The 20,851-nt window shown below is 46.7% G+C and overlaps 1 protein-coding gene across 1 annotated transcript; it reads left to right on the top strand.

Annotated features, from left to right (window-relative positions):
- Positions 1 to 827: 827 nt before the first annotated feature.
- On the top strand, positions 828 to 2,322 carry LOC145805799 (uncharacterized). Its single transcript, XM_082901013.1, has 3 exons — positions 828 to 1,417; positions 1,500 to 1,598; positions 1,807 to 2,322. The coding sequence occupies exons 1-3, from the start codon at positions 1,013 to 1,015 to the stop codon at positions 2,164 to 2,166; spliced, it is 864 nt and encodes a 287-aa protein (XP_082757139.1). The 5' UTR covers positions 828 to 1,012; the 3' UTR covers positions 2,167 to 2,322.
- Positions 2,323 to 20,851: the final 18,529 nt, after the last annotated feature.

Here is a 20,851-nt window from a genome sequence, read left to right as displayed (position 1 = left end):
TGACCATGACCCCTTTTGAGTTCGCTGTATTGACCGGCCTAGACGTCGGCGGTTGGTCCATTCCTTACGATGAGGATATGGGCGAGTGGGAGGCCGCCTGGATGTATCTGTTGGGGGCTCGCCCGCCTGTTGATAGGGTTTCAGGGAGAGTCAGATACACTTGGTTCTCCTCCCATTTCCGGCGGGCGGAGATGGTGCCTGAGACCCCCGAGGAGACAGAGCAGTATGCCCGTGGTTTCCTGATGTTCCTCTTCGGGACTACCCTGTTCGCCGACAGAGGGAACACCGTCGGGCTATACCTTCTGAGCGTTCTAGTCGACCTATCACAGGTCCATAGATATGACTGGGGTGGCGCCGGCCTGGCTACCCTTTATTTTTATATGAGCGCGACCTCCCGCGGGCGGGGCGATTTGCTTGGCGGCTACTGGAGAGCCTGGGAGGTACTTTCTGTCCCCTTTATTTACATTTCTGCTTTTCATCATTTGTACATTGCACACACACAGTGCACTTTTACAGTCTGTATTTTGCTCTCAGCATTTCGTACTTACATTCTGCATTGCTTTTCTCAGCTATGGGTGTATGTATACTTCCCATCATTAGCCCCAGAGCTAGAGGTGGTAAGGATTCCCGTGACCCCATATTCATTGATATTCGAGGGCCCGCACCGGCCGAGGCCTCGAGAGACTCTCCTTCGCCTGAGACAGTACTTCGACACTGTGCGACATTCAGAGGTACTTCAGAACTTTCAGTTCTTTTCAATTTCATCTTTGATTTGCTCTGTACATTCTGATTTCTGATTGGTTTATGCATTTGTCATCCGCAGATTACATGGCAGCCATGGGTGTCCCTGGGTGATGGTCTCCGACTTCAGTATACCGGAGCATCGGGCATCTCCCAATATAGGGTCCTGCTTGAAGGGCCGGTTGGCAGGGCCTGGTTCCTGGGGGAACGCTTTCTGCGCCAGGTATGGGGGTATCTTTCTCAGGATATTCCCGCAGTACCTCCAGCCAGTATGCGGACCGCTGACAGACTCTCTTACTCAGAGGTAGTCGGCGCCATGCTGGGTACTGATGCTTTACTATACATTGAGGAGGGGGACTACGCCACTTACCGTCACATATATTGGATGCCTCCATTGACGGAAGCTCGTATCCCGATGATGAGGCCTGCCGGTATGTCATCCTTGGACCAGGCTCGGGCTCGGGCTGCAGACGCCCCTTCTTCCAGCAGGGCTGGTACATCTAGAGGTGGGAGTAGACCGGTTCCTCCGACTCCGTCGATTCATCCTCATGCCGGATGGCCAGATATGCCTACTGAGTTGATGGCGTGGCAGTATGGGGTTAGCTCTCCGACTCCGATTCCACTAGAGCCTCCGATGCCCAGCGATCGATACGCCATTGATCCGGACTCACCGCCGGTATGCTCAGCTTGTTTTCATTCATCATTCAGATGTTTAGACACTTTTCTGTTCACTAATGATTATGAGCTCATTTTTGCAGCCATCGCGAGGGTACATAGAGGAGGTGGTTGGACTAGTGGCCACACTCGAGGGCATGGTCCTGCGTAGGGAGGCACAGTTGTCTGTCGCAGGCATTCAGGTACCCTTCAGTTTTCTGGCATTTATCATACTTCTGATGACATGCTGATTTCTACTGCATCGATAGACTATTTGTGTAGAGCACATCTGACACACACCGCACTTATATTCTGTATTTACATGCACCCATTTCATGTAGCCTTTGCTTGTATCTGCATCTGATGTATATATTTGGACTGATGTATTTGAATTGAACTCTTTGTTTTCAGATGCCTTCATGGTCAGGTCAGCCGCAGGCCAGGCCATCTGGGCCTCATTGGGGAGCTGGGCCATCTGGGCCTTTTCAGGGGGCGGGGCCATCCCGAGGAGCTGGACCATCTAGGCCTTTTCGAGGAGCTCGAGGGGGGCCTGTCCGCAGACGCAGGGCTCACGTCGTGGAGGTGGAGCCTGAGGAGGAGGAGGAGGAGGAGGCCACAGATCGTCGGTCCGAGACGTCTGCCGGGGAGGAGGAGGAGGCTGAGGAGGATCCTGAGGATGACAACTCCGACTCAGATGATGATGATGCTATGGAGATTGTCCTGCAGAAGAGGATGAGGAGCGCTTCTCGTTCCCGCTCTCGAGGACTTTGATGCTGCTATTTCCTGCTTTATTTTTCTTTTTTTACTAGTAGTTTGTAGCACTTTGCACATTGTTAGGCAGTTTTATTTTTTTGTAAAACTTGTACCTTTGTTTGTTGTAAAGCATGATGAAATGAAATAGCTTTTGAAAAGGTGTTTGTATTTTTAGCATCGTATCGCATCATTATTTTGCACAAAAAAAGAAATTGAATGGAAATGTGCATTGTGCAATCACTAAGTCAGGTAGTGAACCGACGCAACAAACTAAACAACTCAACTTACTAAGATATAACAGGACCTTAGAAAGTTTACAACTCGATAAGCAAAATGCAACAACACAAATAAACCAGACTTTAACAAAAATTTGCTTAAACAGAGAGCAATGACTCAAAAACACAAAACGCGTCCGCTCGACAAACAACTCGATAAGCAAAATGCAACAACTCGATAACCAAAACTCAACAACGACAAAGTGTACTTCTGACGATCTGGGCACCGGAACGCATCCGAAACGGAGGCCTTTGACTCTCCCGTTGCATGGAAACACTTGGGATTCTCCCTCGAAGGGTAAAACAGGGCCAAGGAGATACACTGCTGCATTGCTGGCCATCCCCGGGAGCCGGCCGGCCATTTTTGAAAAAGAGAATGGCTGGCCAGCTAGTTTTGAAAAAGTAAATGGCTGGCCAGCCAGAAAAAGTGGCTGGCCGGCCATTCAGTCCTGCAGCCACCAGATTTTTGACACTTGTCCCCGTGAATAGCGTTTTTCTTTCTATAAAAGCCTCAAATTTAGGAACATTCACTTCATCTTAATTTTAGCCAAAGATGGAGGCGTTTCTCGCAGAAAATGTCACATCTTGGATTTCTTCTCTAGATGGCTCGGAAAAGCTGAATTTCCGGGGTTTCGGTTTGAATGCACTATTCACATTGAGCCGTACTCCGTTACATCTCCCTTTTCTCCATGCCGCGGCAAGGTTCTGGAATCCAGTGACGCATGTTTTTAGCTTTGGCGGCCAAGAGATGTGTCCCACTTTCGAAGATTTTCAGGTTTTGATGGAGTCTGAATGCTCTGAAGTGATCTTGCCCCAGCTCCGTTTTGGTCACGCCCAGGCTTTAGGGCGGATGTGTGGGCTCACGGCACATGATGCTCGATCTCTGATCTGCAGTGGGGAACTGGACATCCTCGGCTTGATCCATCGTTTTTCCGACGCTGGTGACCGCAGTAACCATTATTGGCAGGGTTTCCGGCAACACGCCCTCTGCTTATGTTTGTTGTCTCACTTTCTGCTTTCCTCGGGCTTCGGCGGGGCTAGCATTCGCCTGATTGAAGTCGCCCAAGGTTTGAGAGAAGGAAAGAGCTGTATTGCCATGACCTTGGCCGAGACATTGATGGGTTTAAATTCTGTCTATCGCCGGGAGGCGACTAGGTTTGCTGGGAGTCCGCTGCTGCTGCAGGTAATGTTTCCCACCCTACCTTACATATATATTTGTTCACATCACTCGACCCTCAGGCTCAATTTTTCTCACAAAACCCTTGTCTTACTTTTCTCTCATCGTACATCTCTCTGTTATTTATTCTCTCATTTTCCATCCCTCCCCTAGGTATGGTTGATGGATAAGTTGCAGGTCGTGGACTCTTGCCCGGCCTATTCAGCTCGAGGCTACTTCTTTCGGCAGCGCCTAGTCAATGCTCTTGACGAAAGGTGGTGGTTCGATTGGATGTGCAATTTGTCCGCAGACGGCATTGCTTGGCGTTGCCCTTGGCTCAACCTCCCGGCAATGAGCTATAGCATGTCCCGGCTGATTGGGATCCAATTGGTTGGTCTAACCCACTGCGTATTCTATTTTCCGTTCCGGTTCCTGCGTCAGTTTGGCCATGATCAGACCTGCCCACCGGAGGGGATTGAGTATCCAGCCACTTTCCCGATCCGGGGTGCACAGCTTGCCCGATACGCCACGGCATGGAGGACTAGAGAGCTCCTGGCCCCTGCTTCTACTTTCAGTTGCACTTTATCTGATGAGTGCTTGGATTGGCTCAATGAGGAGGCACAGGTCGGGCCTAGCTTGGTATCAGATGCTTCATCTAGCTCCGGGAGGGGACGCAGAGATACTTGATTCAACTATGCCCCAAATTTATTGTTTATTCAGCGTTTTCAAGTTTTCTTTATGAATGTACTAAAAAGAGCAACCTCGATTGTAATGCAAGAGCATGAGAACTCTATTTTCAAATCAATGAAATTGAAAGTTGCGGTACTGAAAATTTTCCGTTTTTGGTCCAAAAATGGTCTTAGTTGTAAAAAGATTGATTTGAACAAAGTCAACTTTTATTAAAACTTTTCAAAACTATTTTCGATGTGGATCAGAATTGGACACAGCAAAAATCTGTCACTGAGATGCACAACCCCAGATCCCCGCAACTGGAAAGTTGCCCCTAGTCTGAAGAACAAAGCGGCACTTCATAGCAACGGAAAGTTGCCCCTTGTCTGAGTAACTTTGCACCGTCGTGGCAACGGAAAGTTGCCCCTAGTTTGAACAGCACTGTACCGGGGATCACGATAAATGCTGATGAATAAAGATGACTGAGATGATCAACATGGACAGAGTTGATCGGGGAAAAGTTTATGGCTGAACTTCAAGATGAAGTTGCCTACGTATCCCAAAGATGGGAATCAAGCCTTACGTAGTTCAGGCTAAGGTTCACTCGAGTATTTTCACTCTCCTTTTGCGCTCTAACTTTTGCCAAGGCCGCCCTTTGCGGGTTTTCAACCTTGCGAGCTCAGTTTTTATATTTTCTAATTTTTTGTGCTCTGACTTTTGCCTAGGTCGCCCTTTCGGGTTTTTGGCCTAGCGAGCCTCTCAAGGATAGTATTTCTTCAACTTGTCCATATTGATCGGTTGTGAGAACTCCAAGCCATCTAGATCCATCAGAACCACAACTCCACCTGACCAGATAGCTTTGATAATGTAAGGACTAGTCCAATTAGGTTTGAACTTGCCCCTTGGATCGTGGATGGGAGCTCGGTTGTCTTTGAGCACCAAATCTCCTTCTTTCAGATTCCTGGACTTAACCTTCTTGTTGAAAGCCCGGGCAATTCTGCGTTGATAGCCTTGGATGTGGTACAGTGCTTTCAGTCTTCTTTCATCAAATAGCATGAGTTCTTCGAATCTGCTTTGCTGCCAATCTGCTTCGGCTATCTGGCATTCAGCCAATACTCGTAACGATGGGACCTCAATCTCAATGGGTAGAACAGCCTCCATTCCATAGACCAACGAATATGGAGTTGCTCCAGTAGAAGTTCTGATTGAAGTCCTGTAGCCCCACAGAGCAAATGGCAGCTTGTCTGGCCAATCCCGATAGGTTTCCACCATCTTCTGTAGTATATGCTTGATATTCTTGTTGGCGGCCTCAACCGCTCTGTTGGTCTGCGGCCTGTATGTAGATGACTTATGAAAAGCCACATTGTATTTCTCCAACAAGTCTATCACTTCTTTCTTGAAGTGGGAACCATTATCTGAAACTATTTCGTTTGGCACCCCGTAGCGACAGATGATGTTGTTCCTGATGAACTTTGCGACATGCGACGCCTTCAACACCGCGTATGATTGGGCCTCGACCCACTTTGTGAAATAATCTATCGCTACTAGGATGAACTCATGCCCGTTGGACCCCTTCGGGGTAACAGCTCCGATCACATCAATTCCCCAGACTGAAAAAGGCCATGGCGAAGTCATGTTGTACAGTTTTGACGGCGGGATGTTCATGCGATTTGCATGAATTTGACACTTGTGGCATCGCCGAACAAAGCTAATACAATCCTCCTCCAAGGTTGACCAGTAGTAGCCCTGTCTGAGGATCTTTCTAGCCAGCATCACTCCATTCATGTGTGCACCGCACTCCCCCCCATGGATGGCTTCCATCAGGCGTTTTGACTCTTCAGCTTCTACACAGAGCTTATGCATTCCCAGATGACCCCTTTTGTACAACTTTCCCCCGCAGATGCTAAACTGAGCAGCCATTCTTCTGACAGCCCTCTTATCCTTGGCATTTGCCCCTAGTGGGTATGTCTCCTTTTCCAAGAAGTTCCAGATGTCGTAGTACCAGGGGTTGCCATCTTGAACCTCATCTATGGCGGAAATCGACTCGTATGCCGGCACGAACTTCTGATCAATAATGACTGGACGCATCCGGACTCCGGACGGGATGTCTATCATAGAAGATAGAGTTGCTAATGAATCTGCAAACCTGTTGTTCTCTCTTACGAGGTGGGTGAAATTTAGCTTCTCAAACCGGGGAATTAACAAATCCAAGGTTTGGTGGTAGATTATCATCCTTTCCTCCTTGACTTTCCAATCTCCTTTTGCTTGAGACACAACGAGGTTCGAGTCCCCAATGACGTCCAATCGTCTTGCCCCTAGTTCTAGGGCTGCTTCCAGGCCAGCAATACATGCCTCATACTCTGCTTCATTATTCGAGACTTTGAACCGGAGCTTGAATGCTAAAGGGATACGGGAATCATCAGGCGCTATCAGCAACACCCCTATCCCATACCCATACTGGTTTGACGCTCCGTCAAAGTACATCGTCCAGGTTTCATCTTCGACGTGCAGAATGGCTTCATCTGGAAATAGATACTCAAACGCTTCATCCCCCTCAACCGGGTGGTCGGCAAGGAACTCCGCTACCGCTCTGCCTTTTACTGACTTGCGCGTTATATACTTCAAATCAAATTCGGAGAGCAACAGCAGCCAACGAGCTAGCCTACCCGTAAGCGCTGGTTTCTCGAAGAGATATTTGATGGGGTCCAAACGCGAAACCAACATTACAGAGTGGGCTAACAGGTAGTGCCGCAGCTTCCTGGTTGCCCATACCAAGGCCAAACAAGCCTTCTCCAGCGGTGTATAGCGGGTCTCGTAATCCAGCATCTTTTTGCTCAGATAGTAGATGGCTCTTTCCACTTTGTCTTCTGACTCCTGCGCAAGCATGCAGCCCATGGTGGTCTCAGTTACCGAAAGGTACAGTATCAACGGTCTCCCCGGCTCTGGCGGTGACAACACGGGTGGGTTCTGTAGATACTCTTTGATCTGCTCAAAAGCTGCTTGACATCGGCCGTCCCACTGGAATTTCTTTCCTTTCTTCAGGAGACCAAAAAGTGGTTCACAAGTCAAGGTTAATTTAGAAATAAACCGTCTTATGAATTGCACTTTACCCAGAAAGCCTCGCACCTCCTTTTCAGTCCTTGGTGGTGGCATTTCTAAGATGGCCTTGATTTTGGAAGGGTCGACCTCGATGCCCCTTTGTGTAATCAGAAACCCTAGCATCTTCCCTGCTGTAACACCAAACGTGCATTTCTGGGGATTCAGTCGCAGCCGAAACTCTTTGATCCTTTGAAAGAATTTTTGTAAGGCAGTGTAGTGGCCCTCTCTATCTTTGGACTTGACAATCATGTCGTCCACGTACACCTCGACCTCCTTATGGATCATATCATGCAATATTGTAGTTGCTGCTCGTTGATACGTAGCTCCAGCATTTTTCAACCCGAATGGCATCACTCTATAACAATATGTACCCCACGGGGTAGTGAACGCAGTCTTCTCCCGGTCTTCGGGTGCCATTACTATCTGATTATAGCTTGAGAAACCATCCATAAACGAAAGCAAGGCGTGTCCTGCCGTGAAATCCACCAATTCGTCAATGTGCGGCAAGGGGAAGTCGTCCTTCGGACTAGCCCTGTTCAAATCTCTGAAGTCTACACAGACCCGAATTCTGCCGTCTTTCTTTGGCACCGGAACTATGTTGGCCAACCAAGTTGGATATTCAGATACCAGCAGGAACCCTGCGTCAATTTGCTTGGTGACCTCTTCCTTAATCTTGAGGGCCCAGTCCGGGCGAATCCTTCTGAGTTTCTGTTTGACAGGTCGGGCCTCGGGGTCAAGAGGGATCCGGTGCTGTACAATCTCAAGATCGATTCCAGGCATGTCTTCATAGGACCACACGAAAACATCTTTGAAATCTTTTAATAAAGCGACTAAGTGCTCGCGCTCCTCTGAAGACAACGTGGACCCGATCTGGACCAGCCGCGGGTCCTTCTCAGTACCAACATTCACAGTAGTGATTTCATCCATTAAAGGTTTGACAAATCTTTCCTGCTCTTGATCAATTAATCGTTGCAAAACTGGAGGAATTTCTTCCTCGCTGTTTTCATCAAAATTTTGAAAATCCTGATTTAAGCAATAAATCAAAGGCACAGAAAAATACTCGGAAACCACATCCACATCATTCTCATTAAATACTTCCAAGCCGTCAGATTCCTCTGTTACAACAGACTCAAAAGAAAATGAAAAAGACGACCTAGACAGGACTGTGGCATCCGGGTTATCACCCCCAGGAATACCGGACTCGGACTCAGTCGAGCTGGAATCTGATTCCGACGTACAAGATTCGGAAGAATCAGATTCCGGCTCACTACCTGACCCGGAACTGCTAGATAAAAAGCCTTCTTCATATTGCCAGATGAGAGAAGGTGCGATAGATGCATCCAAAATCGGCGCTGGAAAGCCCGCAGCTATTTCATCTCCAATCACGGAAACCGAAGAGTTATCCCCCAAGCACTCTTGGCCGATCGGAGGATCTGATAGTAGACTCGCCAGTGCTACCCCCATTTCAAGCTCTGTGCTCTCAGGATCCACTGTTTCACATTGCTCAACCTCAGTTGGTGGGTCTGTCTGCGCTTCGGCAACGTCATCCCCAGATAATTGTATGTCGAAGAAGATTTCAAAACCAGGCACGCGCTCCCCCTTCGCGTTTAGCCATGGCTCCGGGAAGCCGCAGAATGGAAAATCTTCCCCCTCTTGGACGAAACGTCCGTTTAGGGTACCCCAGATGGGCCTGTGCATTAAATCAAATGGCTTCCCGGCCTTCTTTGCCCTGGCCCTTCCGGCCATTTCTTTTCCTTTCCTCACCCAATCCTCCTTGGTGGGCAGATAACCCAGTCCAAAGGCGTGAGGGTTGTGCGGCACTTCGGCCAATACTGAGACGCCCTTCCGGCCGCTTCTCCCTAATCCCATCCCGGGGGTATGTTTTAGCTTGTTCATGAGGTAGATAGATTGTGCACTAACATACATGCCCTCATTCACAGCCATGACATTCTGAACCACTTGAGCCTCGGCCAAGGTGAACCCCGACAAAAACACATCCTCCGTGCCGTGCTCGATCTCCAAGACAGGTGTGGACACTTCCGGCGGCGGATGGATGGATGAATTCCCAAAAACGATTGCTACCCTTTTCCCGTGGGGGTACTTTAGCATTTGATGTAGAGTGGAAGAGACTGCTTTGACCTGGTGCAACCACGGTCGCCCCAAAAGTAGGTTAAAGGTTGCCGGAACGTCCAAGATATGAAATTCAATGCTGTGTTGTCCTGGACCAACCTTGGTTTGAATTTTAACAGTCCCCATCACTTCTCTGCTGGTATTGTCGTATGCTCTGATCACTTGGGTAGTTGGGACGAAGTCCACGGGTTTCAACCCGATTGCATATGCCGTTCTGGTCGGGCAGACATTAATCGCAGACCCGGTATCAACAAGTACCACCGGTATCCACTTATCCCTACATTCCACAGAAATATAGAGAGGTTTGTTATGACCTGTGCCCTCAGGCAGTAGCTCCTTGTCCGAAAAGGTTAATGCCGGGGAACCTTCTCCCGGAAAAACCAGCCCAACCAGTTGTTCAGGCGTGGTGTCTATGGAGAGTTTGGACTTGTCCATAGCAGATAGGACAGCTTCTCTGTGTACTCGTGATGCCATTAGCAGTCCCCAGATGGAGATGTCTGCTTGTATCTTCTTCAATTGCTTCAGCACAACTTCCTCTTCAATCTGCTTCTCCTTCTGTTTCTCCATTTCTCTGTCCTTCCCGGATGCCTCGGGTTGGTCCAGGTGTGGGGGCTTGAAGTACCGCCCACTTCTTGTCATATGGTCAACCTCATCGAGGTACCAAGTATCATCCGGCTGGTTATTCCCCCAGTCTTCATCGGTGTGGGCAAGACACAAATCGTCATCTTCCCACCACATTCCGCTGGCAGCCAACAGACACCTGTCCGGCTCCGGTCCGCTCGCACTCTCAGTGCTCTCTGTCCATATGCTCGCAGCATTATCCATTTTCGTGCATGCAGCACTTTCGGTCCCCTCGGGGCTTTTAGCTTTTCTAATTCTCTCAGCCTCCTCAAACTTTCCTTGCTCCAGCTGCGTCAGTACAGCTGCTTGTTCAACAGTTCCCACATCCATAATGCCCATATCCCGAGCGGAATTCTTTACACCGGCGCTCTCCGGCGGTACAACTTGACTTTCGGCCATTCCGGCCACAACTGATATTTCCACCCCTGCCGGGCTCTATTCTGGTTGGGCTTCCCCCACTGCATCCGGTTGATCTTCGAGCCATCCCGTGGCCTCCTCTGATCCCTCATAATCATACCAGTTAATCGACGCTTCCCCCAGTTCCTGGTCATCAAGAAGTTGCAGGTTGGCAAAGTCCTCCCCTGCGGCTGTCAAATCATCTGCCCATAGCCCAGATCCATCCCCTCGGATCATGCATAGTTCTCCTGTCTCTGGCAATTCTACACTTAGCCCAATTCGGCTCGTTGATAGGTTGTACTTGCTTGGATCATAGGCTCCCCCAACAAAATTCTGCCCAGTCCCAGATTCAATAATCTCATTTCTTCCCAAAATCTGCCTTGCTTCGTCTTCGATGGTCACCACCACCGGTTCTGGTTGGGTTTTGGAGATGTCCACCATGCACAAGAAATTAGTGCAATCGGGGAGGAGCACCTCCGGCTTGGGTAGGTGGGTGGGCGTAATATAGACGCTAGGATCGTAAGATACGACCCCAGTCTGGATAAAATTAATTCTGTTGGGAGGGGGAGGTTGGTTATGTGGTGGGAGAGGGTTGGTTGTGACATTGGGTTTATCAGGAGGTGTGATCACCTGTTTGTCAATAAGATCTTGAATCTCATGACGCAATCTGTAACAACGGTCGGTGTCATGACCGTGTTGTTGGTGGTATGCGCAGTACTTTGACGGGTCGTATGAGGGGGGGAGTGGATTCGGTAATGGCTTTGGTTCCAGGGGTTTTAAGTGATTTTTTCTAATCAATATTCCCAGAACTTTGGTCAGAGGCATATATAGTGGGGTAAAGGTTCTTTGGCCCCGCGGTTGGAATCTGTTGTTTTGTGTATTGCTTCCGGACGCACCGGAGAATGGTGTGGCAGTCATGGGCCTTGGAGGGGGAGGGGGAGTGGTGGTGACCATACCAACTTCCGAGGCTCTCGTATTTGCAGCGCCACTCGGGCCCGCATTGTTGTTACGGTTAAACGTCCTCCTCGGTTGTTCTCTGTCCTGGTCAAACAGACCTTGTTTCATTGCGTCTTCGATTTGCACCCCCATATCATGTAAATCTGCGAAAGTAGGGAAGGGGACTACAATCATCCTCTGCATTAGCTTTGGGTGGAGATTGCGCACAATCATCCGAATTTGATCTTTGTCAGTAGGCCTTAAAGTCATTGTTGACGCCTTTGCCCTCCATCGGATCACAAAGTCCGAGAAAGATTCCTTAGGCTCTTGCCTTGTCGTTTCAAGATCACGGGTTGTGATCTCGATCTGAGTGTTGTACGAATATTGTGTGACAAAGGCCTCAGCCATCTCATCCCAATTCTTCTTCACTTCATCTTGTAATCTTGTGTACCAATGGGAGGCCACACCAGACAGGGTTCGGCCGAATAGTGAGAGCTTCTGTTGTCGTGTTAGGCCCATTGGCCGCAAGACATCCGCAAACAGTCGGATATGGACCATGGGATCGCCGGTCCCGTCAAAACGGTCGATTTGTGGCATTTTGAATCTATCGGGGAGCGTTACGGCCTCCTCGGTATATCCGTCTCCGATATCCGGCATAGCCTTGACCCCTTGGGATTTTTTGAAGAGCTTTTCCAGTTTGCTCAATTTCAGAGCTGTATGATCAACCTCGACCTCGGATGGAGAGTCCGGGTGATTGGGTGTATGGACCTTGGACAGTTGTGGTGGAAGTGAGGGCGGAGCTGGCCCCGTTGGAAGACTCGTGTCCTCTTGTAAATTTTGGATAGTCGGTACAGTATTCTGGGTGTTAGGAGGAGCATTTTGAACAGCAGGTGCCTGCTCAGGTATTGGGGCTCCTGCCGAAGGAGGGATTTGGTGTGAAGCAGATGCTGTATTCTGCTGTTGCAATCTGGTGATTAGTTCGGCCTGTTGGGCCATGATCACGGCCTGCTGTTTGGAGAACTCCGTTTGACGGGCGGCATCATCATGCATTTGCTTCATACTCTCCTGCATCTGGCGCATTAAGGCCTCCATCCCTGTTGTATTTTGCTGCTCCATTCGACTGACTGGTATATCTACTCTTATAGCACTAATCAGGACTTCACCTCTGTTGTCCTCTGACGGGGTAACCCACTGCCCTGACAATCTCTGTTCTGACACACTGCGCCTTTTCGGCTTCCTTCTGGTAACAGGGGGTAGAGAATAGAACACTGGCTGTCCGTCGATTAGATCCTCAGATCGATGGAGTCGACGACCTCGTGTCCAAAGTGCTTGGGGAATGCCTGCTGGGTTGGAAGCAATCGTGCTAAAACTGACCTAGCAAAAGATAAATAAAGCGAAAAGGAAATAAATAAACAGATAAATGGACAGCATAACAGCTTAAAATAAAATGTAAGACGCACAGTCGGGCATAATCAACACACAGTCAATAAGCTGAATAACACACTGTCCTCAAACACTGATTATTATCCCTGTATCACTGTCCCCAAAACAGAATCTGATATCCGCAGATAACTAATCCTCAAATACTGGCTGATGCCCGCAGGCCTGATATCCGTGATACCGAAACTGATGCCCGCAGCCTGATGCCAACAATACTGAACTGATGCCCGCAGGCTTGATACTCAAACTCATATACTGAAATGATGCCCGCAGGCCTGATACTGACAATACTGAACTGAAGCCCGCAGGCTTGATGCCCAAACTCATATACTGATACATGCATTCCTGTAGAGACGCACTCTAAAGCACATAACAGATAAGTGAGAGCCAAAACACCCCTATGTTGGGGTAGGGTTTCCCTGTCCTATTGTGTCAGGAGCTAGGGTTTTACTACGCACGCAGCGGTTTCAAACAACTTATAAACGGGTAAGCAACCTGTCCTAATTTGGAATGGTCACTATGGATCCGAATATGCACTAGGTCGAATGGTCAAAGAGGGTGCCCCGGTAAAACCGGGGTTTGTGTTCCCATACTGGCAGAGCCCACAACCGGTCATCCTTATGGTCATGCCTTGACAAGACAAGCCTCCGGCAAACCGTTCAGGAATAGCAGATGGCAAACACGGTGTCCTAGGCGCACCAATGCAAATGCAATGCAAAGAAACACACAAGTGTAGTCAAAAAAAGATATCATGAGTTCGAGTCAAGCTCTCTAAATCCCCAGCGGAGTCGCCAGAAACTGTAGACGTCCCCCGAACGCCCCGGGAGGTTTTAGCTCCCGTTCTGTTCATTAAGGGGTTACTACAGCTCGGACTCTTGAATGTCACGGTTCCTAATCTGAACCAAAGAGTCCAAATCCGGCAAATCGTTTTGAGAAACTGATTTTTGAAAAAGTAGTGCCAAACATGGACTGCTTTGCCAGATACAGAGTCGCCACCTAAATATTTTATTTTGGGAAATTTAGGAAACCCTGACTCGGTGCCAAAAGGCCACGTGTCCGTCATCACAAAAGTTGCCTCGGCTCGGGAACTTGGGTACGATTGGGGAAGGTCACTTCGTGAGCACCCCCGCTCGCCCGGTCATAGACCGGCCTCTACTAACCATGATATCAATTTTTGAAAACTTTGTGTGTCCTTATTCCGGTTATTAGCCTAGGTTATTATGTGATGCGCACAGCATATAAGTATAGACTGGGTCGCCCAAATTGGAACAAAACATTTCATGCTTGTTTTTGAAAATGGTTTGCTACCCGCAGGTAGGCTTGAAACAATTGATGATTTATTCCAATTCAGATAACCCAACCTTCACCCACAGGCATTCAGGCAGATATATCACATAAGCAATTAGCCTCATGGTAAGCATGCTATTCATGGCAACACTCACACACATGCAAGGATGCTAAAGCATAAAACTCACCAAGTACTCCGAGCCAAAATAGAAACTACATTAGAAATCATGTATGATCCTAAGTATACAGAAATGCCTAATGCAACACATGCAACGATGCAACTACAGCAGGCTCGGCTATTCTAAGATGGTATATGAAATGCTACAACTACCATGTATTCAACTTGGAATTGACATTACAATGCAATTAGTATGATGCGCCGAGCCCGGTGCATGCAATACAGATGAATGATGCAAACATGCTGTCATACTGTATGCTAATTTAAATATGCCCTAATCTAACCATCATAAGCGGATAAATAAAAGGGAGAAAGACGTGGGGTTGGAAGACATACATCACACTCACCCACACTTATTACAGTTGTGCCCTCACTCGGAGGGTCCGAATAAATATACAGTCCAAATATTACAGTCCCGAATAAAAGAATATTACAGTCTGAAATATTACAAAATTCTAATTAATTAATGAATTAACTAGGAAAGCGAATAAAACTGGCGTGCAAGCCAGGGACTGCCTTGCTTCTGGTGGATGATGCATGTCCGGGTTGTCTTGGCGGAAATCCACCGGAATGCCCCGATTAGCCTCTGTTTACACCTGTTCTTGAAATGCGTGCCAAGCCCCGAAATGTTGCTGATTCTTAGTTTTGCTGTAACAGAGAGCAGGAAAGGGGCATAGCAATGTATTTGCACAGATATATGCATGTCTCGATCCTCGTGCCACCAATCACGCATACCGAGGCATGATGGCCGAGGAGTCGAAATGCACAACTCAATATAGGATGAATGCACATGAAACTACAGCTAAAACCTAACTCCATCATGGATAATCCGGAGTGTCGGTGACTGGGGAATTGAGACACATTCCGTCACTCGGAGTACGAAATGTACCTCGTTTCCCGTGCCCAGGCTAACTCCTATTCCGAACACGATGCAATATGCATGATACGCATGAAATGCAACTAAGATATAATCCTAACATACACAATGCTATGAAAATGAGGTGCCTCGAAATGCGTGCACACGGGCACGCAAACCGAGGTGATGATAGAATGTTATGAAAATGAGGTGCCTCGAAGTACGTGCACACGGGCACGCAAACCGAGGCGATGATATGTGTCTCGAAATACGTGCACGCGGGCACACAAACCGAGGCGATGATATGTGTCTCGAAATACGTGTACGCGGGCACGCAAACCGAGGCGATGATATGATAGAATGATATGGAAATGACAAATGGGCTTATACCAACATGAGTGAGCCTCAGCCACACTCACATAGGATGCTGGCGGATAAAAATGAGGTACCTCGAAATGCGTGCACACGGGCACGCAAACCGAGGCAATGATAGAATGCGATGAAATGACATGAAATGGACAAGTGGGCTTATACCAACATGAGTGAGCCTCAGCCACACTCACATAGGATGCCGGCGGATAAAAATGAGGTGCCTCGAAATGCGTGCACACGGGCACGCAAACCGAGGCAATGATAAAATGCAATGAAACATGGCAAAAATGATATGCAAGCATGCTAATGGAATTTCAGCAACAAAATATGGGGGAAAACAGTCCCGAAATGAAACGAAATGACATGAAATGCAAGGAAATGTCCCGAAATGCAACATTAGGCACCCGAAATGGCCTATAGCTATGCTAAACATGCACAATATGGACATGCAATGCAAAGACAGAAGCTAGACAGTCCCAAAATATGCACTTTCACAGTTATAAACAAGGCCAAACAGCAAGCATAGATATGGCAAAAATAGCATGCAAGAATAGGGGCCAAAAGAGGGGTAATGAAGCAAGTGGTATAAGAAAAACCCAAAATGAAAAATTTCCTTCTACAACACTGAAGATGGACCAAAAATATGAACATTTACAGTATATGGCAGCCTCAAAATCAGTATACAAACATGATAGAAATGTGATGCAAAATAAGGCTCAACAATGGCTATAACATGAAGTATACAAAATATTCACCAAACAGAAACAAAGTGTGAATGAAACATGAAGTATAGGCCAAAAAAATGCCACTTTCAGTTCGGACCAAGGTCCAAAAACAGAAGAAAAGGGGGCTGCCAATTTATGCAAAAATGGGGCCAAATAAGGGATATAACTACAAGTGACACATGGAGACACCAAAAAATGTTGAGCCCTTCTCCAATGTTAAAGAGGGGCTCAAAATAAGCCTAATATCAGTTTACAACATGCTCGAAAATAAATTTCTCATGGGCCAAAAATAGCATGCAAAATCATGACATACAAGATGATCAATGAAGCAAGTGTATTATGGAGGGCTCAAATAGGGTTGAGCCCTTAATGAAAAGTGAAGATGAGCTCAAAAGATGGCCCTTTTCAGTTAGGGCCGGAGCTTGAAACCAAAAAGAAGTGGGGCTTAGAAATAGATCAAGAAAAAGGTTCAAAAGGGTAAAAGTATTACTTACCCTTGAAGAATCAAACTTTTGTTGCTTCTTGGATGGATTTGCAGCTTCTTTAGCCTTCAAGAATCCTTCCTTGTTGCTGGAAATGAGATGGTGGTGGTAGAGCTTGGTGGTGTAGAAGGAATGATGGTTAGGGACTTAGGGTTTTTTGAAGAATTGAGAAGGAAGAAGATGGAGTTGGCTATGGAAGCTTGAAGAGTAAATTTTCTAACCCTTACAAAGGAGGCCACCAGCTGGTTATAAGGGTCCAAAAGGGGGTGTAAAGGTGGGGGAGAAGGAGAGCAAAACTCCCCCACAAAATATCCCCCGGATACAGATAATATCTGGGGGATATTGCCCCACAGCTATAAAGTGCACAGTGCAAGGAACACGGCCGGCCTATCACTTTTGTTGCAGGTGGCCAGCCGGCCACACCCCCTAGCCGGCCGGCTAGGGGTCAAAAGGGTCAAGGAGATTTTCTGGCCGGCCAGCTACTGGAGAGGTACCCCTATGTGTGTACAACACAACCATGTGGTTAAAATTCCAAGAAAGTGGGTCCAAGGGGTTCAACATTGGCTCGGAAAGAGGGGGTCAAAAGGGTCAAGTTGAATTACTGGCCGGCCATGAACTTTTAGTGGCCTCTCAGGTGTGTAGATCACAGATATGTGGTTCAAAGTTCAAGAAAAAGGGTCCAAGGGGTTCAACATTAGCCCGGAAGAAAGGGGTCAAAAGGGTCAGGTAACCTTAATGGCCGACCACCAACTTTTAGTGGCCTCCCAGGTGTGTAGATCACAGATATGTGGTTGAAAGTTGACAATACTAACCCTAGGGTGTTCAACATTGGCCCGGAAGTGCGAAAAACGGGCGCCGGGAGGCTCCGGAGGAGAGATAACTGGTTGCTGCAACAATTGCTGGCCTCCCGCCCTTCAGTGACCTTCCTCATGATAAAACAGAGGTACCTGCCAAAAATGAACGAAAACCGTTGCAAAACGAATGTTCCGGGGCCAAAACACGCAGTTCGGGGTCCCGAAAATGGGCTGTTAAGCACCGAAAATGGTATTCGACCTCGAAGTGGGTTTCTCAGCCCCCAGTGTCCCTCAAAAGGGAGAAAATAAGATGTATACCAAAAATCAGAGCAATAGGAGATGGTTAAGCGGTCCCGAACCGAGGCATACGGCCTGACGGCTCCGAAAACCGGGAACCGGACTCCGAAATGGGCAAAATGGCCTACGGCCACCAAATGTAGCCTACGGACATTGAGAGACGGTCTACGGGACCTCTCCCTTCCCTCAGGAAAAGAAACAAAGAAAACCGAGTCTGGTTCGCAAACCGAGACAAGGCACAGAAGAGGGTTCGGAAGTCCGGAGGCAGGGCTCACGGCCGCGACTCTGAAACTTCTGAACAAGCACATTATGCAACATCAGCGAGCGCTCCATTGGTGACGTCTGAGTCTTAAGGTCGGTCAAAAATGGGGTGTCTACACCTTGCGATTAAAAAGTTAAAATTTGGAAATTTATGAGATTGTAATTGGGAATGAAATGCATGGTGTTTTTTTTTTTAAGAAAAACATGGATAATATCTTGAAAATGAGTATTGCATTGCATGTGCACTTGCATTCAATTTTGGCCATCTAACGTAAATGTATATACTTTGTTTGGTATTTCTCTACTGGGCTTTGTGCTCACCCCTATGGGATTTGGTGCAGATAAAGACGTGGTGATCCCGCCAAGTTGAGGGCGCGGATAATTGTAAAGAGCACATGGCTCTTCTTTTGTTGTGATTTCTTTTGTAAAGCCAAGGGCTAACATGTATGGGTCCAAAGACCACTTTTGTGTAACCGGGCTAATGCCTTGGAAGTTGTAAGCCTTTGAGGGCATTTTATTATTTTGAGATTAAGTGCTTCACATGCTATAGATTCATATATCCTTTAGTGTTGTGAATGTATATTGCATGTGGAACTTTTGTATTAAACCCATTTATTATATATATATATATATGATGATGATGATGGAAGAGTTATGGTCATTGTATAGTGAATGTTTGTTCATTTGGGGTTTCATGTTGAATAAAATTTGGGGCGTGACATTTAGTTTTCCCTGTAGTGTTACAAATAAATCTTCGAAGAAAATTAACCTAACCAAGGAACTTTTGTACTTCTTTCTTACTTGATGGAGGCTTGGCCTCAATGATGGCTTTGGCTTTATTTTGATCAATTTGTATTCCCTTCTTGTGTACTACATAGCCCAAGAAGTTTCCAGCTGATACACCAAAAGCACATTTGAGAGGATTAAGCTTCAACTTGAACTTTCTCATTCTTTCAAAAGCTGCTTTCAAGTGAACTAAGTGTTCTTTCATAGACTGGGATTTTACTACAATGTCATCAATGTAACACTCTAAATATCCTCCAATGAGATCCTGAACGGTAGTGTTTATTGCCCTTTGATATGTAGCCCCAGCATTCTTCAGACCAAATGGCATTTTGACCTATTCGAAGGTGTCAATGTTCCATGGACATCTGAATACTATCTTATGGACATCCTTCTCTACAATGCAAATTTGGTTGTAACCAGAATGCCCATTCATCATAGACAAAATCTTATGCCTTGCTGAACTGTCCACTAACAAGTCTACTATGGACATGGGTACTCATCTTTTGGAGTTGCTAAGTTCAGATTTCTAAAATCGATGCATACCCTCATTTTACCATTCTTTTTAACTACAGGCACAATATTGGACTGCCACTCAACATATCTGGTTATTCTAATAAAGTCTACCTTCAGGAGTCATTCTTCTTGATTTTTTCTTATATGGCTTGAAATTAGGCTTTATAGGGAGCCTATGTTCCACTAATGACCTATCCAATCCAGGAAGCTCATTATAAGACCAAGCAAAGCAATCCTTATATTGTTTTAAGACAACCAATAATTGGCTTCTATCACAAGGACTTAACCAAGCACTGATATAAATGGGTTGTTGCGCAGAACTTCCCCCTAAATTAACTTCTTCTAAGTGGTCTTGTACTTGAGCACTCACTAATGCTTCTCTTTTGATTTCTTCTGCCCTCGAAGCAACTTCTTGGTTTTGTTGTGCTTCCACTTTCTTTGGTTCAACATCTTTGCCTTCTTTCTCATAGACAAAGTCTGTCCATAAGTCTTTTTCCTCCTGTATTTCCTGGACTTTTGTTTCGATGTCTAATGCACAATGTTTATAAAAGGTCAAAGACCTGACCTGTTGTTGCTCCTGATTACAACCAACTATCATGGCTTCTATTTCTTGTTCTTGAACCTTCTGGACTATTGATTTTATGTCCAATATTGTAAATTTAATTAAAGCCAAGGGTCTCGCTTCTTGGGTTTCATCTTTTTGCCTACAGCCAGGCATCATTATCATCTTTGATGACAAATTCTTCATCAGCACACTTCTGCACTAAGTGCTTCAGGTGTGCTACTTTTTCATCAGCTGTCACTTCAGCTGAACCATCAGGTTTTCTCAATATACTGAGTGGTGTCACTCCTTCATTATACAATTTGGCCTCTACAAAGTCAGCACAAGCAATAAAGGGTTGAGGATCTGCATTGATTTCCTTTGTCTCTCCATTGCATAAGGCCATCATTATCTTTTGATGTAGAGAGGAAGGCACACATTTGTTGGTGTGAATCCAATCCCTGCCAAGTAAAGCATTATACTTAGCATTACTATCAATAACAAAGAATGCCGTCATGCAATCTCTGGTTCCTACACTCAAGTTAATGGGCAAAATACCCTGAGCCATCTGCTTATCCGTAACAAAACCAGCAATGGTTGTGCTGGTTGCGATTAATTTAGGGTTCTTTTTTCCCAGTTTCTTCAAAGAGGATTTCGGAAGCAGGTTCATTACTACCCCATTATCCATCAATACCCTATTTATGTGTATCCCATCGAAAAAAGCCTTGATATACAAGGGCTTGACATGTTGTGTCATAGATATTGTAGGATACTCAAAAGGATATGAGAGATTAATATTCACTTCCTCACTCTCATCCTCAGTTTCCATTGGTGTGGCTACTTCAGACTTATCTTGAACCATGCTAACCTGTGAATCTTCACTAGAAAC

This window comes from Camellia sinensis, chromosome 13 (assembly GCF_055761805.1).
Source record: "Camellia sinensis isolate YWXY chromosome 13, ASM5576180v1, whole genome shotgun sequence".
In the NCBI taxonomy this organism is placed as follows: domain Eukaryota; kingdom Viridiplantae; phylum Streptophyta; class Magnoliopsida; order Ericales; family Theaceae; genus Camellia; species Camellia sinensis.
This window is presented reverse-complemented; position numbering and strand designations above follow the sequence as displayed.